We start from the raw sequence: 19,299 nt of genomic DNA, 5'->3' as shown, positions 1-19,299 counted from the left end.
GACGCACCAATGCACGCGCCGCGAGCCCTCGGCAGCCCAGTGAGAATGGCTTGCAAACAAAATTCCGTGTCACGGCACCGAGTGAAGCCGGTCCGTCTTGTCCCCCTCCAAACGTCGGGGACAGGTCGGCTGCAATAGCGGAACAGACACCCTCCACGTTACACTGCAGCTCAATCTCTCACTGCGGAGGGCAGTCCAAATCTACATTTGGGACGGGGACGGAGTGCCTCGCACTCTGCTGTGCACGTGGTGGGTCGGGGTTCAATCCTCGATCACCATTGCCTTCTCTTATAATAATAATAAAGCGCACCTGGAGCAAGCGGCAGAGTGCACAATTATACGTGCGGTTCATCACAGCTAACACCGGCTACATTTAGGATTACATAAGTGGGAAAATCCATTTCCCATTTACGAAATGTTCTTTGACGCGAGTTTTATTTTTCAGAACGCGTCCCCCATCGTAAACCGTGACATACCTGTGTGGTGCATGGGCACGTCGCAGTGAGGTCACGGGCATTACGTGTTGAGGTGTCATAGGCTGCTCCCTCGATCTCAGTTTTCACCGGAAGCCAATTGGAATGTACACAGCTGTGATTCGCCACGCCTACCACGTACCTGTGGAAATCATATGTCTGAGAAAGGAAGGTAAGCAACAGCTTTTAATCATCGTTATTCGTGTTTATGTTGAACTTTTTTTTTATCGTGCGTTGACCGTGTTGTGCGTGGGTCGCTCATCACGCTGTGCGCTGTGTGTGGGTCGCGGTAGTGCCGCAGGTAGCGCCCTGCGCTACGGACCAAGTTTTAGTTCCTGCTGACGGCCGGAAACCTGAGCCGGTCTTAGAGGCCTCCCCTACCATTGTCGAGACGGCGCGAGGAGGGATTTCCAAATTAGAACTAAGAAGTGTTGTGAGCTGCAGTGTGGCGTGTGCGTAGGTGGACTCAGCCTCAATTGAGTATTTGTTGCTGTGTGACGTAAACATCGCCACGAGGGAGACAAAGTGGGCCGGGCATGGCCCTCGTCACCCACCCCCTCGTGTGCCGTGCCGGCCTTCATAGGTGCTGCTCATCGCTAACAGCACTTGCCCCTACAGCCTGTTAAGACTATGCGGGTGGCCTGTGATCTTTGCATGCATGTGTACGTGTACAGCTATTATGGCCGTTTCACTTTGCAGGTTCTGTTCATCTTACATAGTACAGCTTACATAGTACAGTACAACAGTGGCGTCTCTGTTGACCATCAGGAAGCCCAGCAGCAGCCTTTAACACCTTTTTTACTCACGTTCACTAACGCAGAGCCATTGATTTCCATTTATTTCCATTTTCCATTTATTTGGTATAGCCCTGTGAGCCATTCGGCTCTTGAATCGGGTGCAACCGCAACAAACAAAAAACATGAACAAAAAAACATCTTAAAGTGATTATGTGACTGTGCAAACAGAAAGTCCAGGAAAAAAACATCAAAATATTCCTGAAATAGCACCGTACACCAACGCTGTGTGCAAAAATCCCAGTGGGATGCAAGTCAAACAACAATAACCACAAGACAACTAAGATTAAGGCCATCAGTCTAACTCCATACTACAATAAACAAAAACATGGCCAAACCAAAAAAACTTTTCGAAATCGCCAAAACAAAAGCCATAAATGCAATGTAACAGCGATCATAGGGACTGTGACCGAATTTTAACAATAAACTACATAAGTAACATGTAACACCAAACCCTCGAGCCATATTTTAGGCCACTGAATAGCAGTGGCAGCTAGGGGTGTACAACTCCTCTAGAGCAGTTTTGAGTGAAGATCTCATAGGTAGTGATTCAAGTTGCAGTTTATTGGCAATAGCATTCCAAACCCTGGGGGCATCAATAGCAAAGGCCCTTCCTCCGGTTTTTGTACGGCAATAGGGAATGTGAAGCTGGTAAATGAGCAAAGACCTGAGGTCAAATTTGTTCTTTGAACCAGAGAGGAGATCCAGTAGGTAGTCTGCGGATTTTTTTATAAGTACATCGTGAATAAGTAAGATCTGGTGCACAAGTCGTCGAACATTAAGAGATGTTAAGTTTGACCCAATGTAGAGATCACAGTGGTGAGTCCTATATGGGCAGTTCAATGCAAATATTAAGGCCGAGTGATAGATGGAATCAAGCTTCTTCAGTACAGTACTTGGGGCTGATTTATACACGATGTCACAGTAGTCAAGTAGAGGCAGTATGGTACCTTTTATCAATTCCAAACGGAACATTGGGGGGAAGCAGTGCTTGCGTCGATACAGAAAACCAATTTTTATTTTTGTCTTTTTACCAGTAAAATCAATGTGATCTTCAAAATTCAGTTTTGAAGCCAGGATGACCCCAAGATACTTATAGATCTTGACTTGCTCTATTTGATAATTATTTAAGGAATGTAATTGGGGAAAAATAACTTCCTGCTTTAGTCCCGGTGAGAAGCATAGCACCTTGGTTTTGGAGGTATTCTGGACTAGTTTAAGAGCAACTAGCTGATGTTGTAGTTTGTTGAAATCACCCTGGAGCCTAGCAATCACGTCATCCGGAGAGCGGCCAGCAGTAATCAGTATCGTGTCATCTGCAAAAAGATTTACCCTGGAATGATCCAAGTTAGTGCCCAAGTCATTGACATAAAGAGAGAACAAGAGGGGGCCGAGGATGGAACCCTGTGGAACCCTGTGGAACCCCTTTTGTTATCTTAACACTGTTTGACCTCCAACCATCTGTGAATACAGTGTGGGTGCGAGAAAAGGGGTAATTTTTTAACCATTGTACTGTGTTTTCGGAAAAACCGATGCAACTTAGTTTACTAAGCAGGGTGTTGTGGTCTACTGTATCAAAAGCTTTGGACAGGTCAAGAAAAAGACAGGCACAGTACTGCTTATTATCAAGGCTATTGTAAATTTGATTCAAAGAGTCTAATGCAGAAGATGTGGTGCTGTATTTTTTTCGGAACCCAGATTGTTTTAGATGTAGTAGATTGTTGGTGGACAGGAAACTGCTAATTTGGTAGTTCAATAATCTTTCAAAAATTTTCATCAATGGGGACAAAATTGAGATAGGTCGGTAGTTATTGGGATCATCTTTAGGGCCCCCTTTGTGAAGTGGACGGACATAGGAATGTTTCCATTCTAGAGGAACTGATGCTTCTTTGATGGACAGGTTGAAAATATGGGCTATAGGTTTGTATATTAGGTGACCAACAGTTATTAGAGCAAAGACGGGAAAACTATCTGCTCCGGTAGAGGAGGACCCTTTGAGGTAGGACAGTTGTTTCAGAACATTACTTTCGTGGATTGGCTGGGAATTGGCTGGGAACTAAATTCGTTTAATGTTTGGACAGGGGTGTAGGAATTTGCATGAGCAGGGGTGACTCCCAATACATTATCAAAAAGATTACCAGCTTCAGAAAAATTCAGGTTAAAATTGTCAACTATTTTTTGGAGATCTGAAAAATATTCCCCTTTTCGGTTTAGCTCAACGGGCAGATTGTCTGTTTTGGATGCCTTCTCAATACATTTGATTGTTTTCCAAAAAATCCTGGCATTTCCATGTGATTCCAGGAGAGTGGAGGAAAAGTAGGCATTTTTTGCATGCCATATTTTTTTGACGCATCTATTCATTAAAATCCTGTATTCTAGCCAGTCATTTGATGAGTTCCAGCGATTGTCTGAAGCGATTGGCATTAACGCTTTTATACAACAGTAATCTGCATTGTTTTAGGTTATCATTTATAAAATGCCAGAGTTCCGTTTGTCCATCAACCAAATTAAAGGAGCCTTTTAGAAGGCCTGAATCAGAAAGATATAGAAAGTGTCGACCCTCCCCAACCTCAGATTTTGGGGTAAAAAGTTGACCCAACAGGTTTACAAAAATTGTCAACCCCCCCCTTACCCGAAAAAGAAATGTATTTTGTAAACATGAATGCCGACACACCCAGTAGTATCTGGACACATGGGGGGGGGGGGGAGGACATCAGTGTTGGTGACGGGCGAGGCACGAAACGCTGAGAAGGCCTCCGCAGGAACGAGAATAAGGTGGCCGTAGACCGCCGAAATTCTAGTTAAACAAATGGTTTATTATTCGTTGTTAGAGTATGCGGTGCGTATCGTTCACACAAAGTAAAAGAATGACGCTGTGCTCCTAGGACAGTCCCCGACTTACGTGTGGGTTTCGGTTCCCGAGGCTCGTTCATAAGTCGAGCAGCTCGTAAGTAGGAACACCACAATGTACTGTATTTACATGTTCATTCGGTCAGTGTTATAAAATGTGTTACGGCTAAATGAAAAAGGGAAGCGTTGTTAAACTCACTAATAAAAATTATTGTACTTTTGCATGTAATAGGGTGATAAATGCTGTATAGTAAATTAAATATAAAATAAAGCAACATGTTCCTTGTTCATAAACCGGGCGTTTGTAAGTCGAGGCCTGCCTGTACTTACAGCTTCTTGTGTGTTTGTAGGTCTGCAGGTGTAACGTGGAGAGCATTGGAAAAGTGGTTTACGCTCAGAACTACAATGCCAGCGAACTAAACTCGAGTCCACTCCCGACCAAAGTAAACAGTGGTGAGTTGCCATTGGAGAGGCACGTGACTGTCACGTGCCTCTCCAATGGCAACTCAAACCAGGCCTGGTTTGACAAGAACGTTCTGGTGCATGGCCATGAAGATAATCCTCTATTCATATTATTGTAAGACACATTTGTTTTCACCTGTCATTGTTCAAAGCAAGATTGTAGTGCACTCATTAATATCTCGTCCTTTTTTTATTGAGACCATGCAATCATTTTGGTGGTTCATAGTCTTATTTGATGTAATTTCTAAAGCTGTGAATGTTTCGATATTTACAATGCCTTTGTGCTGATCACATTTTGGTGTTGTTCTGTGGTCTAATACCGGTGGTGAGACATGGCCATAAAGAAGGCCGTCTCTAGTGTAGGCCAATTAGTTTAAAAGAAAATGTATATAACATTATTAACAAAGCAAGTTTGGTTTGACACGTAGGCTTTCACTTCCAATCTTATTCATAATAAAGGTTTTTTTGGGTTAGATCGCAAAAGTATATGTGTGTCGTGAACCCACCACCACCCGACAGCCAATCAGTAAGGTTTGTCACGTAAACAAAAAGTACCAATTCGTTACTAGTTTAATACCACCGGTGTGTTGGAGAGTTAACCGACAACATTGACAACTTGAGTACCGTGACGTTTCGCTGGTAATTACATCCAGTATCATACTCGATCAGGCTGGGCTGCTGTTGAAAAACCGGTCGTTCTGCATCTTTTTCTTCTCTTCCTCCATTTCTGGGTTCAGCCCTTATTCGTTGTTGAAAATCTTCAAATCTTCAGATCGTCAAAACTGGTCTCAGGTGCAACATTGTTCGTTTGGGTGTTGTAGTTTTCTCGTTTTTTTTTCCTCGTGAGTTTGATAGGTTTCTGTTCCTTGTGCCGAGACACAGGTGGTACAATTCTAAAGCCCTGTTATCCGGCACTTTATCAATCTGGAATGCTCTATTAACCAGCATCTGTCATATAGACGGCGATAACAAAATCTTCCTTCACGTATCAGGGAAAAAAATCACAAGAGCCACGCCGGCATCTTCCTGTGAGCTGCTCCGAAAGATTGGTTGTTTGTGGAAGCTTCAAGACGCTGCCGAGTGGTGGCGGTGCTAGCTGAAGACTCGATGTCCTTGTGCTGTCCTTGTGCAATATCCTTGCGCTGTAGTGTAACTTTATAAACTGTACTCCAATCTGCTTCTTCACAATCCACTTAGAATGCTCTATAACTGACTGGTGAGTACCTTTGTAAAACAGATTATTATTTATTTCATCATAGTTGCACGTAGGCTTAGTTTGTTTCTTGAAAAACAAGTTTCATGTATTTGGAAAATGTGGTGAACCCTAAGTATAACTACTCAGATAACCGGCACATTTGATTAACTGGCACCCTTCGTTCCCCATGTATTTAAGTGAGATCATTATAGAATTACTATTCCATATATAATTGCAGACACACAATAGGCTAAGCCCCATGTATATGACAACACATTGAATCTACATGTAAACACATGCATCGCACAAAGTCATAGATACTTGTTTTTTATTTAGGAACCTAAACAAGATAAGATGGAACGAGACCTGTCCACCTCCCTCTGCCTTGTACCAGATTCGAAGCTTTGTGGACCTCCTGTCCTTCACTGCCCATCCTCGGTCTCCCGTGTACTTTGTATGCAATCCCATGCTCGGCTATCTACGTGACAATACGCTTGTTTGCCTGTCTGTCTGTAACCAGGGGGGAAAAAAAGTTTGGCCAAGTAGGGAGAGGGGGGTAGGCCATGCTGGTGAGGTGGTGGGGGGAGGGGTCAATATGGTAGTGGCTGATGACCTCAGAGACACTGGGCTGTTGGGAAAACGAGTCCAGGGGGTCCCTGATATCCGTCGGGATTAGGGACTGGAAAGTTGCGACTTATAACGAAACAACGTATATCGGGGTGACGTATATCGGGGATCCCCTGTACCGACATCACGCAAGGTTGGAGTAAGGCTGTGAGGAGGGGGGGGGGGGTGTCACGGGACATAGGTAGTGAAGAGAGGGGAGGTGTGATGATGTCACGCAACACTGGTGAGTTAGAGCAGAAGGGTGATGACGTCACGCTAGTTTGAGGTGCGCTGGTGAGGAGAGAGGGTGATGTCACTAGACGCGGTGATGGTGAGAGGGGGGGCGGGTTATGACGTCACACGACATTGGTGAGGTCTAGGAGAGGGAGTGATGATACAACGTACATATTGACCAACTATTTTACCGCTGACGTTTAGCAAGTTCCTGCTAGTCTACGTTATTGCAGGTGTACTAACGGTGTGAGTTCAACCTGTTGCTCATTGTGGGCGTGTTTGGTTTGTGCTCCTGTGCGTGTGTATGTGTGTGAGAGCGTCTTTGATGCTGCATTAAGTGTTACTGAGTGTACAGGCATTAGTTGTCCAGACCCCAAGCAAAGTCGCCGTCCAGTCTGGCGAGACCGCGTTCCTGAGCTGCCAGTATACTTGCAACACGGTCGGTGTGACAGACACCGTGGTAGAATGGTCGAGAGACTCTGGATCACGGAGTGAGAAGGTGAGATCGATCAATTTCACCCACGCACATTGTTAATCAGAATAGCGCGGTGGAGCAAGGCTTATCACACTAAACTATTAAAACTTTTATTTTACCACGTAAAACACGGAGCTATATAGCCAATTTTGAGACATGACCTGGCCACACGTAGTGATTGCTCAACGAAGTGGCTTATCACTTGGAAATTACAGATTCATAGAGACCCATAGAGATGCATTGAGACCCAAAGTCTAAACTAAACTATTTAATTTTACCAGGTAAAGGCCATTTAGCTATTAGCTCTTTTTCAGAAGCGACCTTTCCACATGTAATTAGAGCGCAATGAAGTGGCTTATCAGCATTGTGTTCAAGTCAATATTCCGGTGCGGCAGTTGCAACATTGGGATATTTTATAATCCCCCCTCCACCCCCATAACCACCACGGTCTACCCAGCTTTATGAAAAAAAGCTTCATAGCTCATCGGATTCTTCCAGTATAAATATTCTGATTCTGAAGGGAAGTGAAACACAATCCTTGTTATGAAGATATCACCACGTGTACAAAGGACGGAAAAACCGGAGAACCCATAGAAAAATCCACGCGACTTGGGGAGAACATGCAAACTCCATATATACAGGCGTCAGGGTTAATATTTGACCCATGACCTCCTGCATAACAGGCGAGGGAGATGGAATCTCGCTACAGTGGCGATATGTTAAGGAAATTAAACAGTTAAGGGAGTTGAAAGGCAGTTAAATGACTTGAAGAGGAGATACAAAGAGTTCAGTGAATGGTGGAAAGGAAGAGTGCGGGTAGCTGGGTTGTGAGAACTCTCGATGACGTTGTAGAATTACAATAGTGTCACAGTGCCAATAGACATGTTACCTACCGATCATTACAAGTGTGGAACGGTATATATTATTGTGTTACCCATTTGGGTGCAAACGTACACAATTGTCGGAATCTTCCCCTTACTGTTTCTTAAAAGCAGAGAGTAAAACTTGCGCGACTTTACAACACCGCTGATTGCCTCAGTTTCTCGTTGGCAACATTTCAGATTCTCAATGAGACACAGAATGCTGGATCACTCGCCAACATCGACATGACAATGATCCCCCGTATAGACTTAGCATACTGTTGGGGCAAATGCTGCTAACGAGTAGCACCTATCAAAGGCAGAACGGTACACGAGGGGGTGGGTGACCACACCACGCCCGACCGCCTTTGTCTCCTGAGTGGCAATGTTTGCACACCACGCGAGGTAGTCATTTGAGGCTGAGTCGACCTAGGGGAGGCCCAGGACTGGTTCAAATAATCGTCACCGGTGTTGGCCGTGAGCGGGAATCAAACTCGAGTCACCAGGTTCGTAGCGCAGCACGCTGACCGCGATATTATCGCTCCCCATAACATCGACATGAACACACCCACACAGATATAAATATCTATACATACACATGTACTGATCAACCCTCTCCATACGAATTCAGAAGGAGACAAGTGGTGTGGTATTCCTCTATGTGGTCTCGGGTCCTGATGACGCCACTCACAAAAAGCAAGGATTGATACGAACAGAAACCACCTTGGCATTTTGTTTATGTTTGTTCTTTATTTACCACGATGTAGGTAACCAGGGTTGACGGTTAACCACAGTTGGTCGATCGGCACATGTAACGTGTGACGAGTTAAACTGTGGGCACTGCCACCGCATTCAGCAGTGGATAAGGGCCGTGCAATGCGCATGACCAACACCAATTATCGTGCTGCCTCAGGTGCTGGTGAACGACGGCTCGATTCGGCGCTACAACCCAAGGGCCGAGTGGCAGGGCAGCACTGAGAGCTGCAAGGCGTCCATCACAATGGCCAGCGTCGAAACGTCGGATACCGGCTCGTACAAGTGCGATGTGCTACTGCTGCCCATGTATAACGAAGGTCAAAGCTCGCTGCAACTTTGGGTGTCGAATCGCCCAGGTAAGTTGGACGTGGAATTTAAAACGATTGGCCGCACCCTAGGGACAGCCCTGCTATATCTTGCTCACGGCATTGCTTGTGAAAGGGTCCGCACCTCCGATTAATTAGCAGAGTTGGCTACTTACGGTGCGAAAGAAGTTCGACATACGTACATGTATGCGCTTGAGGATACTCTGGGTAGCCCAACTGGAAAGTATATTTGGCCTACTCTTCCACGCCGATCAGACATCTTCAGAATATTCTTAGTTTTTTCGGTAAAGTCACGTTGAAGAGAAACAACAAAATAACAAATATATATAGACTTTACCGAAAAAACTAAGAATATGAATTACTGCAGTCACGAAAGCTTTAAATCAAAATCTTCAGAATAGTTAGGAATTACCCCACATTTTATTCCACCACACGTGACCTGTTGATTGACCAAAGTCTAGATTTATTATAGATTTCAACACACTAGTTTCTTTCACCTTGGCTTTGTAAACATAATCGCTAACCAGGTAGCGTATGCAGGTGGTACAAGTACATCACGCTTTTTATGTTTTATTGCTATATCTCCATAAAAGTTTATACTTTATGAACTTAAGGATGCCGTTCAAATAAATAGTGTATGTAGGCTTACTGTTAAACGTTAAAAGACCATCCTGGTAACCAGAACAATGAGTGGTGTGTTTACAAGACCAGAACCTCAGGTGCATCACTTCCATTCTGGACAGAGACACGTTGAACATCATTACAAGTACACTCTTTGTCATAATCTGCCTTCCAAATACGACTCAGAGGCACAAGTCAGACCCACAGACTCGAGCGGGAAGGCAGCAGCAGCCACACGATGTTGAACTTGATATATCCTCTGCTGGCTGATTAGCCATACTTCACGCTGGTTAATGCACTGGCTTCCACTCACGGCCACCACTGACATCAGTGGCTTTTGACAAAGCACGTGGGGCTGCTGCTTTTCATCACAAGATCAGCCAGTTCAAAGAACCAAACGGAGCTGCCACTCAGGAGCTCTGCTCTGCATCCCGCTCGCCACTCAGTGTCAAGGACTCCCCGTGCTGTGGCCATGGCCTTCAGGATGAGCTCGTGTATATATTTTGAACTTCTTCCGCACCACTGTACGTAGCCAAACATGCTAATAATCTCTGAGGTGTGGTGGAAGGACAACAACACCAAACACAAGAACAAGTAGTTCAAAAGAAATTCGTTTGTCAATCTAGATGATTTAAAAGTTCATAGTTCCAGTGGCTTCCTAATACCAGAAGGAAGAGATGCATAGAGACCAACAGAGATCCAGATGCTTGTATAAAACCAAAGAGACCCATACTCATGTATGTATGTGTGTTGAACTTCTTTTGCACCACCGTACATAGCCAACTATGCTAATCTCTAAGGTGTGGGGCAAGGACAACAAACGTAAACACAAAAGCAGTTTGTTTGACCAATGACCCAAAAACCTCTATTATGGAAAAATCAGTTTATAATAGAGGTTTTTGGGTCAGATCACGTAAATATATAAATGTGTGATTAAAACCCGCTACCACCCGACACAGCGGGGTTTTAACGACACATTTATATATTTACGCGATCTAACCCAAAAACCTCTTATGGATATTGGTCGCGAAAGCCTACGTGTTAAACTGACAAAAAGCAGTTCTGAAATAATTTGTGATTGGTATTTGCAGTAAAAATGCCATACACTAGAACAAGGTTGTTTGTCAAAAATGTGCACGATTGTGAAATGTAAAAGAATTCGCACATTGATTTTACATTTAGACTTGGTTGAACACGTAGGCTTTCGCGACCAATATTATTCATAATAAACTTTTTGGGTTAGATCGCGTTATTTATAAATGTGTCGTAACCCTCCACCACCCGACACAGCCAATCAGCAAAAAAAAGTGTCACGTTGACAAAAGACAAATAGTTCACTACCTTAGCCCACCGGTTTGTTGAAGAGTGAATCCACAACATTTACAGTTTTTGAGTACGACGTTTCGCTGGTAAATATTAAATTATACTGGTAGGAAATGTAGTGGACTGGAATCCCAACCGGGATTAATTCACAGGAGGCAGGGGATTAATTGTGTATGTTTGTGGATGTCTGTCCACGTGTATCCGAACACCCGGATATATAACAAATGCGCTCCTAGTGGGCATTACTGGTAGGAAACGTAGTGGACTGGAAGCCCAACCGGGATTAATTCACAGGAGGCAGGGGATTAATTGTGTATGTCTGTGGATGTCTGTCCACATGTATCCGGACACCCGGATATCAAGCTGGCGAGGCTGACGCCGCTCACCACATTCAGGCCCAACGTGTTGGTGATCTTTCGTTTCAAAAGATGGCGGCCGCCACCGAAACGCAATTGTCTGGCGCTGGTGACGCTGAGCCCGCTTATCGCATCGATGCGAAACGTGATGCTGGTAGTGCTTTCCACGAGCAGGTATTGTCTGATGCTGGCGACGCTGATGCTGCTCGTCGCATTGATGCTTAGCATAGTGCTAAACATCCTTGTTATGAGTGGGCGAGCGCCACCGATAAGCCATCGAGCAATGCACACGTCTTTTGTTCGGGAGAAACGTAGTGGTGGGCCAACAAGTTTGGCTTAAATATCCGTACATAATTACTTCAAAATTTCATACCAGCCCCCTCCGCAGGAATGTGTTCTCAACCACAACTGTCGACAGTGGCAGAACATCCTTGCCAACAAGGACACTCAATTGATTTTGATAACGTTGAAGTGTTACTGGCAAAGACTAATTAGAGAATCCATTGAAATTGAGAGAAATAGAAATAACTTAATCGCTCTGACAGCTACAGGCTTAGTGTGGCCTGGAAGCGTATTATTAAATAATACAAATTACAATTCCTTATAGGGGAAACACATACTAATTAACTGATTACTAACGTAGCCTATAATTACAATCACACACATTACAACTCATTACTAATCATAACAATTGACTGATTACCAATCTATTATATAATTACAATACCCCCCCACCCCGCCTGAAATTGTCGCACCTGCGTGAGTTAAATGATGACGTCACCCTGCTGCTCTATTTAAGAACGGGAGCAAGTGAAGGCTTCACCGTTCTGGCGAATTGCCCGATGATGCTGGATGTAATTACCAGCGAAACGTCGTACTCAAAAACTGTTAATGTTGTGGATTCACTCTTCAACACACCGTTGGGCTAACGTGACACTTTTTTTGCTGATTGGCCATATCGTGTGTGTGGAGGGTTACGACACATTTTTAAATAACGCGATCTAACCCAAAAACGTTTATTATGAACATATAAAACTTAATTCACTGAGTTAAATTGTGAATCGAATATCTAATCCAATTGTATATTTATACAGTACCTTCACTCAAGGCGCTTGACACAGCTTACGAAGCGGTGACACAGAACGGAGTTGACAGGGGGCGTACTAGAAGGATTGAGGAATGAGTGGCAGCAGCGATAGAGGGGCACTTAGAGATCACGAAAGGAGCTATAGGGTACGGATGAGAAGGAGGGCAGGGGTGAGGAGAGGGATGAGGCAAGGAATGGGCAGTGGAGAAGAGGTGAAGCTTCTAAAGACATTAGATTTCAATCTCGATGAGGAGCCGGTGCTACCAACAATTGCCTGATCTCTGCGACCCTCTACATATTAAGGTGTTGTGGGCCAATTATTGAGTATTCAGATGTGGGAGGAAACGAGTGCCTGGAGAAATCTCACGCGTGTGTGCATGCAAGGAGGAGGAAAAACGCTCCATTCTCGTACAAAACAGAACAAGTGGAGTCCGCATTTGCTGCACTACCTTCTGCCGAAACAGCCAAGTTGCGGCTCCTCCTTAACGCCCATGGGAATAGAATTTCGAAAACATGTTTGATGCGATTCACCAACCCTCACCTCCACAGTGCTGGGTTACTGGCACGCATATCCATCACTGCCCCAACAAATCATTTGTGGTCAAGGCGCTTCTGAAAAAGAGCCACATAGCTCAGTGGGCATTACCTATTAAAATAAAATAGTTAAGTTTAGTCTTTGGGACGCTATGCATCTCTATGGGTCTCTGCGTCTGTAATTTGCACGTGATAAGTCATTTGTGGCCAGGCCGCTTCTGAAAGAGAGCTACATAGCTCAGTAGACTTTATCTGGCAAAAATAAAATAAAAATCGTCTCAATGTGGGCGTGTGTGCTTGTATTTGTCTCAGAGGGGACTACAGCTATTCCCACAGCAACCTCAAGCAATACCGCATTATCCAGCTGGACAGAACCACCACCGACCTCGGTCAACAACATACCCGTGATCATCGCAGTGTCAGTGATCCTGATCGTTGTCGTTGTCATTGTGGTCGTTTTGGTTACCGTGTGCCTCAGGTAATCATTGTTATCCCTTGAAATTGCACAACACGGCTGCCTGCCAGACACACGCGGTTATGAATAATGTACGTGTTGAGTGCTTGCAGGGGAACAATATCGTGAACTGTAAAACTACTGAGGATGTTCACTGTAAACATGGAGAGGAAAAACTTCCCAGGATTTTATTTTTTTACAGATGTAATATTACAGTTCATGTCAGTCAGATTACCCTTTCCTTATTAAGGAATGATGTCGGCGTTGTTGCGTGGATTTTTATCCGGGTCCTCCGGTTCTTCCCTCCACATTTAGAATCAACATCACGCATTGAGAGTATTTGACTGCTGCTATCCCACACGATAAGCTGCTTCTTTGAGCTATCATTTGTGATAGCCAAGTAGCTTCTGAAAAAAGAGCTATATAGCTCAGTCCATCTTACCTGGTCAAATAATAAAAAGTTTTTAGTTTATCCCAGCAGTCGGTTGCACTGCTTTGATGATGCCCATGAAGGAAGCTTCCGGTTAAGGGGCTTCCTTCTGTTCACACTGTGAAGGGAGAGATTCAACTTCTTCAGGTGTGACATCTGGAACTTGCTCCTCTTCATCTGAGAGATGTTCACTTTCCTGGGCTCTACAGCCCCCGAGATACAAATGTCGGATTTAAACGAGAGCTGGAGGAGCAGCCCCAACCACACTTTCCCCGAGCGTAGCCCCCCTGAGGGGTACTCCACCTCTCCCCCCCCGAGTTCAGTGGCGTGTGCCACACACTCGTGACCCCACACCTTGGCTGGGCAACCACTCCACACCCCCCGACCTCATCTCAGGGTTAATACGCCACACCCCGCTTTGTTGAGTCGGAGGCGCCAGTGCAATCGTGGCTTTAGATGTGTGGCTCTATGCGTGTATGTACCTGAAGGTGGCCTACCCCACGAATGGGGATGTGTGTATCTCTCCGCACGGGTGGTGTGAACACAACCTAAGGTTTATGAATAAGCTATTTAAGTAATTATTAGTGATTATCTGGCGTTGTTGAAAATCCGCCACCCTCTTCCTCTGAAGCCGCCAGATCATCATTGATTGACTATATTAACATATTAGGCCTTGGATGGCACACAGTTATCTTTCGGAGAGATATGTTCCTACCAGAAGTCTCAGATCCAGCTCACAGAGCCTTCTTGTAGCTCCTCGGTGTGGATAGGAGGGCGCTCATTCCATTGTCTGGCTCCAAGGTTTTGGAACGACTTCCACCCCCATTGACATAAGGGAATCTGGTAGTCTGTGCCTATTTAAACTGTTGCTGAAGACCCATATCTCCGGTTTGACACAAATCTGGCTGTCGCCTGATGAAGCTAGTTGTAATTACTGGCGAAACGTCGTACTCGGATTGTAAATGTTGTGGCTTGGCTCTCCAACACACCGGTGTGCTGTACTAGTGACGAATTGGCATGTTCTGTTTACGTGACATCCCTTACTAGTTGGCTGTGTCGGGTGTGGCGGGTTTTAACGACACATTTATATATTTACGCGATCTAACCCAAAAATAAAACCTCTTAAGAATGATATTGGTCGCGAAAGCCTACGTGTTAAACTCCCTTTGGGTTGTTCTGTCTGTTAGTTTGACATCACTATTGCATGGCCGGTTTAGGGGCCTGTTTACTTGCTCGGGGTGTGGGTTGATACTCTTTTCTTTAAGTTTCCCTTTTATTTCGTTGTGTAATTGTTTCATTGATTAAATGTTGTATACGTTGTTAATGTGTCAATCTATGAAGCGCTCTGTGGAAATGTTATTGTGAAGGGCACTATACTATATAGTGTATGATTTTTTTTATTTTCCACTTGACTATCCCAATACAAACATTCAAGCTGGTTTTGCATGAAGTCACAAGTAGAGCAATTCAAGCCTTCTACCTTTAGATTAAGGATTCACTGTCTCCTTATCTTGGTGTTTATATATGTTGATGCTTGCTTTTTAAACAGGCGCAAAGGCAAAAAACAGACCCAACGAAGAAATGCTGATAAAATGAAGAGGTGAGTGTTTTAACACTTTTTTTCAACTTAAGTTTAAGCAATCAATCAACCGATGGGCACGGTTGGCTACGTATGGTGCGAAAGAAGTTCAACATACATACAACTAAAGTTCAATCAGACACCCAGTCATGACAGGTGTCAGTCAAGGTCACACTCCTGATGGACTACCCTGAGAGGGAGGCCTTGCTCTGGAACACGGAATCCCTCCATTTACAAAATTGATGCATTATTCAAAGAAACTCGCGCCAAACTAAATTTCGTGAATCGGATTGGCTTTTCCCATTAATTTAATGCAAAAAATTGGGGATTTGTTTTGGACAGTCACTCAAACTCTACTCATAACCTAAGCATACACACCTATCACATTCCACAATACAAACAATACCAATAAAGTACATATTAAAACGAGTGAATAGTCATTGATTGAAAAACAAAAATGATTTACCTTGCCGAGGAACCTACCAAAAGATCTGCTGCATGTGGGAATTATTGGAGAGGCCCTGTGGAGGCGTTACTGCTGCCACTGCAGGGACACCGTAACGACAGCCACCCATGTGGCTACTCGTTTGATGATCTCAAGGCGCGTGCCACGTGAAATTTTGTGTGCACGGAAATTAGATTTCGTTAAAGTGAAATTTCGTAAACCGAACGGTCGTAAATCGAGGAATATTGATAAAGCAATTTGGACGTCCCACAGAAGAAAGATTACCTTTGAGAGTAAAAGGTCTCAAGTGTCGTTTCTCGTCGTCACGTTTCAGGTATCCTCTCTAACAGAGAGAGCGAATACTGTGCACGCTCTAAGTTGAAATTATTATCACACATCAGTAAATATAGTGCACAATGATTGTAGCATCGTAATGTTGAACGTTTATGGAAGCAAACGATCACAACGTCTATTTGAGTCTGCCTCGCATAGTGGAAGTTTGAAATTAATTATTTTTTGTTCCTTTAGATTGGATGAAGCAGCTACCCTTGCTCCAGGTAAGAACATTCACTCCAGATAACAATGTACAACTAAAATTATGTAAAAAGTATAATTGTTACAATAATAACACTTTTTGACATTGAGCCCCCAGATTATTTTTTTTAGGAAGGTACTGGCTAGTATCTCCAGGTGGTAAGCCACAGAAAACAAAAATAAATAACACATAATGTGGTGATAACACCCAAGGGTCCACACAAACGGGTACGTGAACCCACTACCCTCTGGCCCACTTCTCCACAGTATTCACTGTCACCACGTTGAATCTTAGGTGCGAGAGTGGTGCAGTGGTGTTTACTCACAGCAAAAATTGGCCCATCAAACTGGAGGCACGGTTTGCAGTGCCATCAGTATGCCGATTACATCCAGATGTCTCATTCGCAAGTTACCCAGATGCAGCTCTCGACTGCTGAACAGACTGTCTCTGGCAGAGGTAGCTGCATGGATGCAGCAGAACTGGCTAAGGCTGAATCCTGACAAGACGGAGCTGAAGATTGTAGGGTCAGAGTCGGCTGAGGGTGAAACGGGGAGCTTGAGTCTTCATTAATTAACGGAGTACGCCCACTCCCTGTAACAGTGGTGCACAACCGAGGTGTGCTGTTCGATCGTAGCTTGACCATGCTCCTGTGGCCAAAGCGGGGTTTTATCACCGAAGAGTGCTCCGAGGGCTGCGATCCCTCTTATCAGCTAGTGATCTCAAAACAGTGGTTCACGCGTTTGTGTCAATGCGTCTGGATTACTGACAGGCTTTGCATGCTGAGCTGCATCGTGGACTGGTTAGTAAACTGTAGCTGGTACAAAATGTGGCTGCCCGCATGCTGAGACGTGTTAGCCGTTTTGAGCACATAAAACCAATCCTTCGTGATCTGCACTGGCTACCAGTCAGCTATCGCATGCAATTTAAGTTCGCTGCAATGACTTACAAAGCTCAAAACGGCCTTGGTCCTCAGTACCTGCAGTCCGGTCTGGCCCCTGAGACGTCTGTTAGGTGTACCTTGCGCTCCCCAGACCAGGCCCTGCTAGCTCAACCTAAAATGTTTGATTCTACACTAGGGGTAGCAGGGCCCTCTCGAGTGTGGCGCCTCAGCTCTGGAACTCTCGTCCACCGACCTCAGATTGGCTCTGAGCACCGAACAGTTCAGGAAACTGCAAGACAATATTTTTCCTTTTAGCTTTTCTTGAGTATGTCCCCTCATTCATATATTTTGTCTTGATTGTAAAGGTAGGACTGCCTTCGTTTAATTAATACTGTAAAGTATTGCGCCCTCTTTAGTGGGGGAGAGCTTTTACTCAAAAACATTTTAATGAATGAATTCCCGATTTTAAGCCCTACTCCATTGATATACGTACAGGTGTACCCTGATATACGTTCATTCAACTTGCCACCATTTGTTACGACGTTCACCGTCAATTAACACTTTTCAGTTAATGTCTTCTGTGTTTCGTTATTACGTTTTTTTCATTGAGTGGAAAAAAATTGGTGAATACCTAAGTTAATGCACGTTATTATCGTTTGCCCATGCGTGCATTTGATATAGGTGTGTGCCTGGACACTGCGATTCACAGCCTCGCTGATTGTTGTAAACAAGCCTTGGAGTTCAAACTACTGTCCCTTTCACCACGCTTTACACTGTACACACTGTGCATACTCCCCAAGAGTGGGGGCCAGACGCTCATCCGACCCCTCCCTCACCATCCTACTCACCCTCACCATCTCACCTACTGCCCCTCCCTCACCACCTTAAATACTGCCCCTCCCTCACCCTCCCACTCACCACCTCACCGATTGCCCCTCCCTCATCCTCCCACTCACCCTCACCTCCTGCCCCTCCCTCACACTCACGATCTCACTTACTGCCCCTCCCTCACCGTCCCACTCACCACTTAACCGACTGCCCCTCCCTCACCCTCACCACCAGTCACACAACGTTTATCACAGTTAGTACATTACCATGCACAGGATTTGTTTTTAATGACCTGTATAGTTATTATTCTCCATAGTTGTGCATAAAAACATATCTTAGTTGTGTTGAAAAGCGTCACAGTAGTAGGTTTAGGGTAAGAAAATATTCTTAGAAACGCATCGTATGTTCTATAATAGAACCTTATGGGATATTATGTTTCGATATACACTCTTTCACTTTGCGTTGAGGTTTTCAAGAACGCAGCTCAAACATATATCGAGGTACACCCCTCGGACCCTACATTCCCAGCTCTTGTGATGGAAGAGACATGAAGTAATATGTAGATATGGCACGTATATATGTATATTTTGTAATTGTATTTTTTTGTCATACCGGACAGATACCAAAACAGAGGAACGAAGAAAAAGCGGGGAAAACGAAGAATCACAAAGTATGGAAATGAAATCTTTTGAAGACTTTTGAATGGAACACATAATTTATGCACTGAATATTTCCATTTCTACAGAATAATTATAATAAAAAAAAATATCGCGTAACGTGTATTGTGAGATCGCTGCTCTAAGGGATGTTGGTCGTCGTGAAGTAACTCCACCCCCCACTGTTTCCCAACCAAAACCACTTTCACGACGGCAGAGCAGCCCGGTCGTGTCAGGGGCGTGGCATAATGGCAATAGGCGGGGCCTAAAAAAGGAAATTCGTGGAGCAAACGGTAGCTCAACAAAGTGGCGTATGCATAAATGTATAGCAATAGTCAAATAATCTACACGCATGTTTCTAAATGTGGGAGGAAAAAAAAACGGACACGGATAAAATCCAAGTGACCACGAGGAAAAATGCAAACTACAAATGGCATGGTCAGTGGGGGTCGAACCCAGCCCCTCCTACACACCAGGCGACGGAGATAACGTCTCGCCACCTCGCCACCGATGGTCTTGAAATCAGTGAGGGTGGGGCAC

General features: G+C 44.5%; 1 protein-coding gene across 3 annotated transcripts; it reads left to right on the top strand.

The window, feature by feature from the left end:
* Positions 1-536: 536 nt before the first annotated feature.
* Positions 537-18,879, top strand: LOC116958583 (uncharacterized). Of its 3 annotated transcripts, XM_032981301.2 has the most exons (9): positions 537-645; positions 4,153-4,214; positions 4,468-4,694; positions 6,953-7,113; positions 8,863-9,061; positions 13,265-13,430; positions 15,386-15,436; positions 16,389-16,417; positions 18,723-18,879. In XM_032981301.2, the coding sequence occupies exons 3-9, from the start codon at positions 4,616-4,618 to the stop codon at positions 18,803-18,805; spliced, it is 768 nt and encodes a 255-aa protein (XP_032837192.1). In that variant the 5' UTR covers positions 537-645; positions 4,153-4,214; positions 4,468-4,615; the 3' UTR covers positions 18,806-18,879. The 3 variants fall into 3 exon arrangements, with proteins under 3 accessions (XP_032837192.1, XP_032837194.2, XP_032837193.1); XM_032981302.2 differs by lacking the exon at positions 4,153-4,214 and having other exon boundaries at positions 542-645; XM_032981303.2 differs by lacking the exons at positions 4,153-4,214; positions 4,468-4,694 and having other exon boundaries at positions 538-645.
* The last annotated feature ends 420 nt before the right edge of the window (positions 18,880-19,299 follow it).

Source organism: Petromyzon marinus, chromosome 80 (genome assembly GCF_048934315.1).
Source record: "Petromyzon marinus isolate PM22_M1 ecotype Great Lakes invasive population chromosome 80, UKy_Petmar_22M1.pri1.0, whole genome shotgun sequence".
NCBI lineage: Eukaryota > Metazoa > Chordata > Hyperoartia > Petromyzontiformes > Petromyzontidae > Petromyzon > Petromyzon marinus.
The sequence above is the reverse complement of the archived record's forward strand: the minus strand, read 5'-3'. Positions and strand labels throughout refer to the sequence as shown.

Coding starts and splice junctions, on each gene's coding strand:
- LOC116958583 (XM_032981301.2), top strand. CDS start 4,616: ATGGCAACTCAAACCAGGCCTGGTTTGACAAGAACGTTCTGGTGCATG. Junction 9,062..13,264: donor TTGGGTGTCGAATCGCCCAG/GTAAGTTGGACG, acceptor TATTTGTCTCAG/AGGGGACTACAGCTATTCCC. Junction 16,418..18,722: donor AGCAGCTACCCTTGCTCCAG/GTAAGAACATTC, acceptor CATACCGGACAG/ATACCAAAACAGAGGAACGA.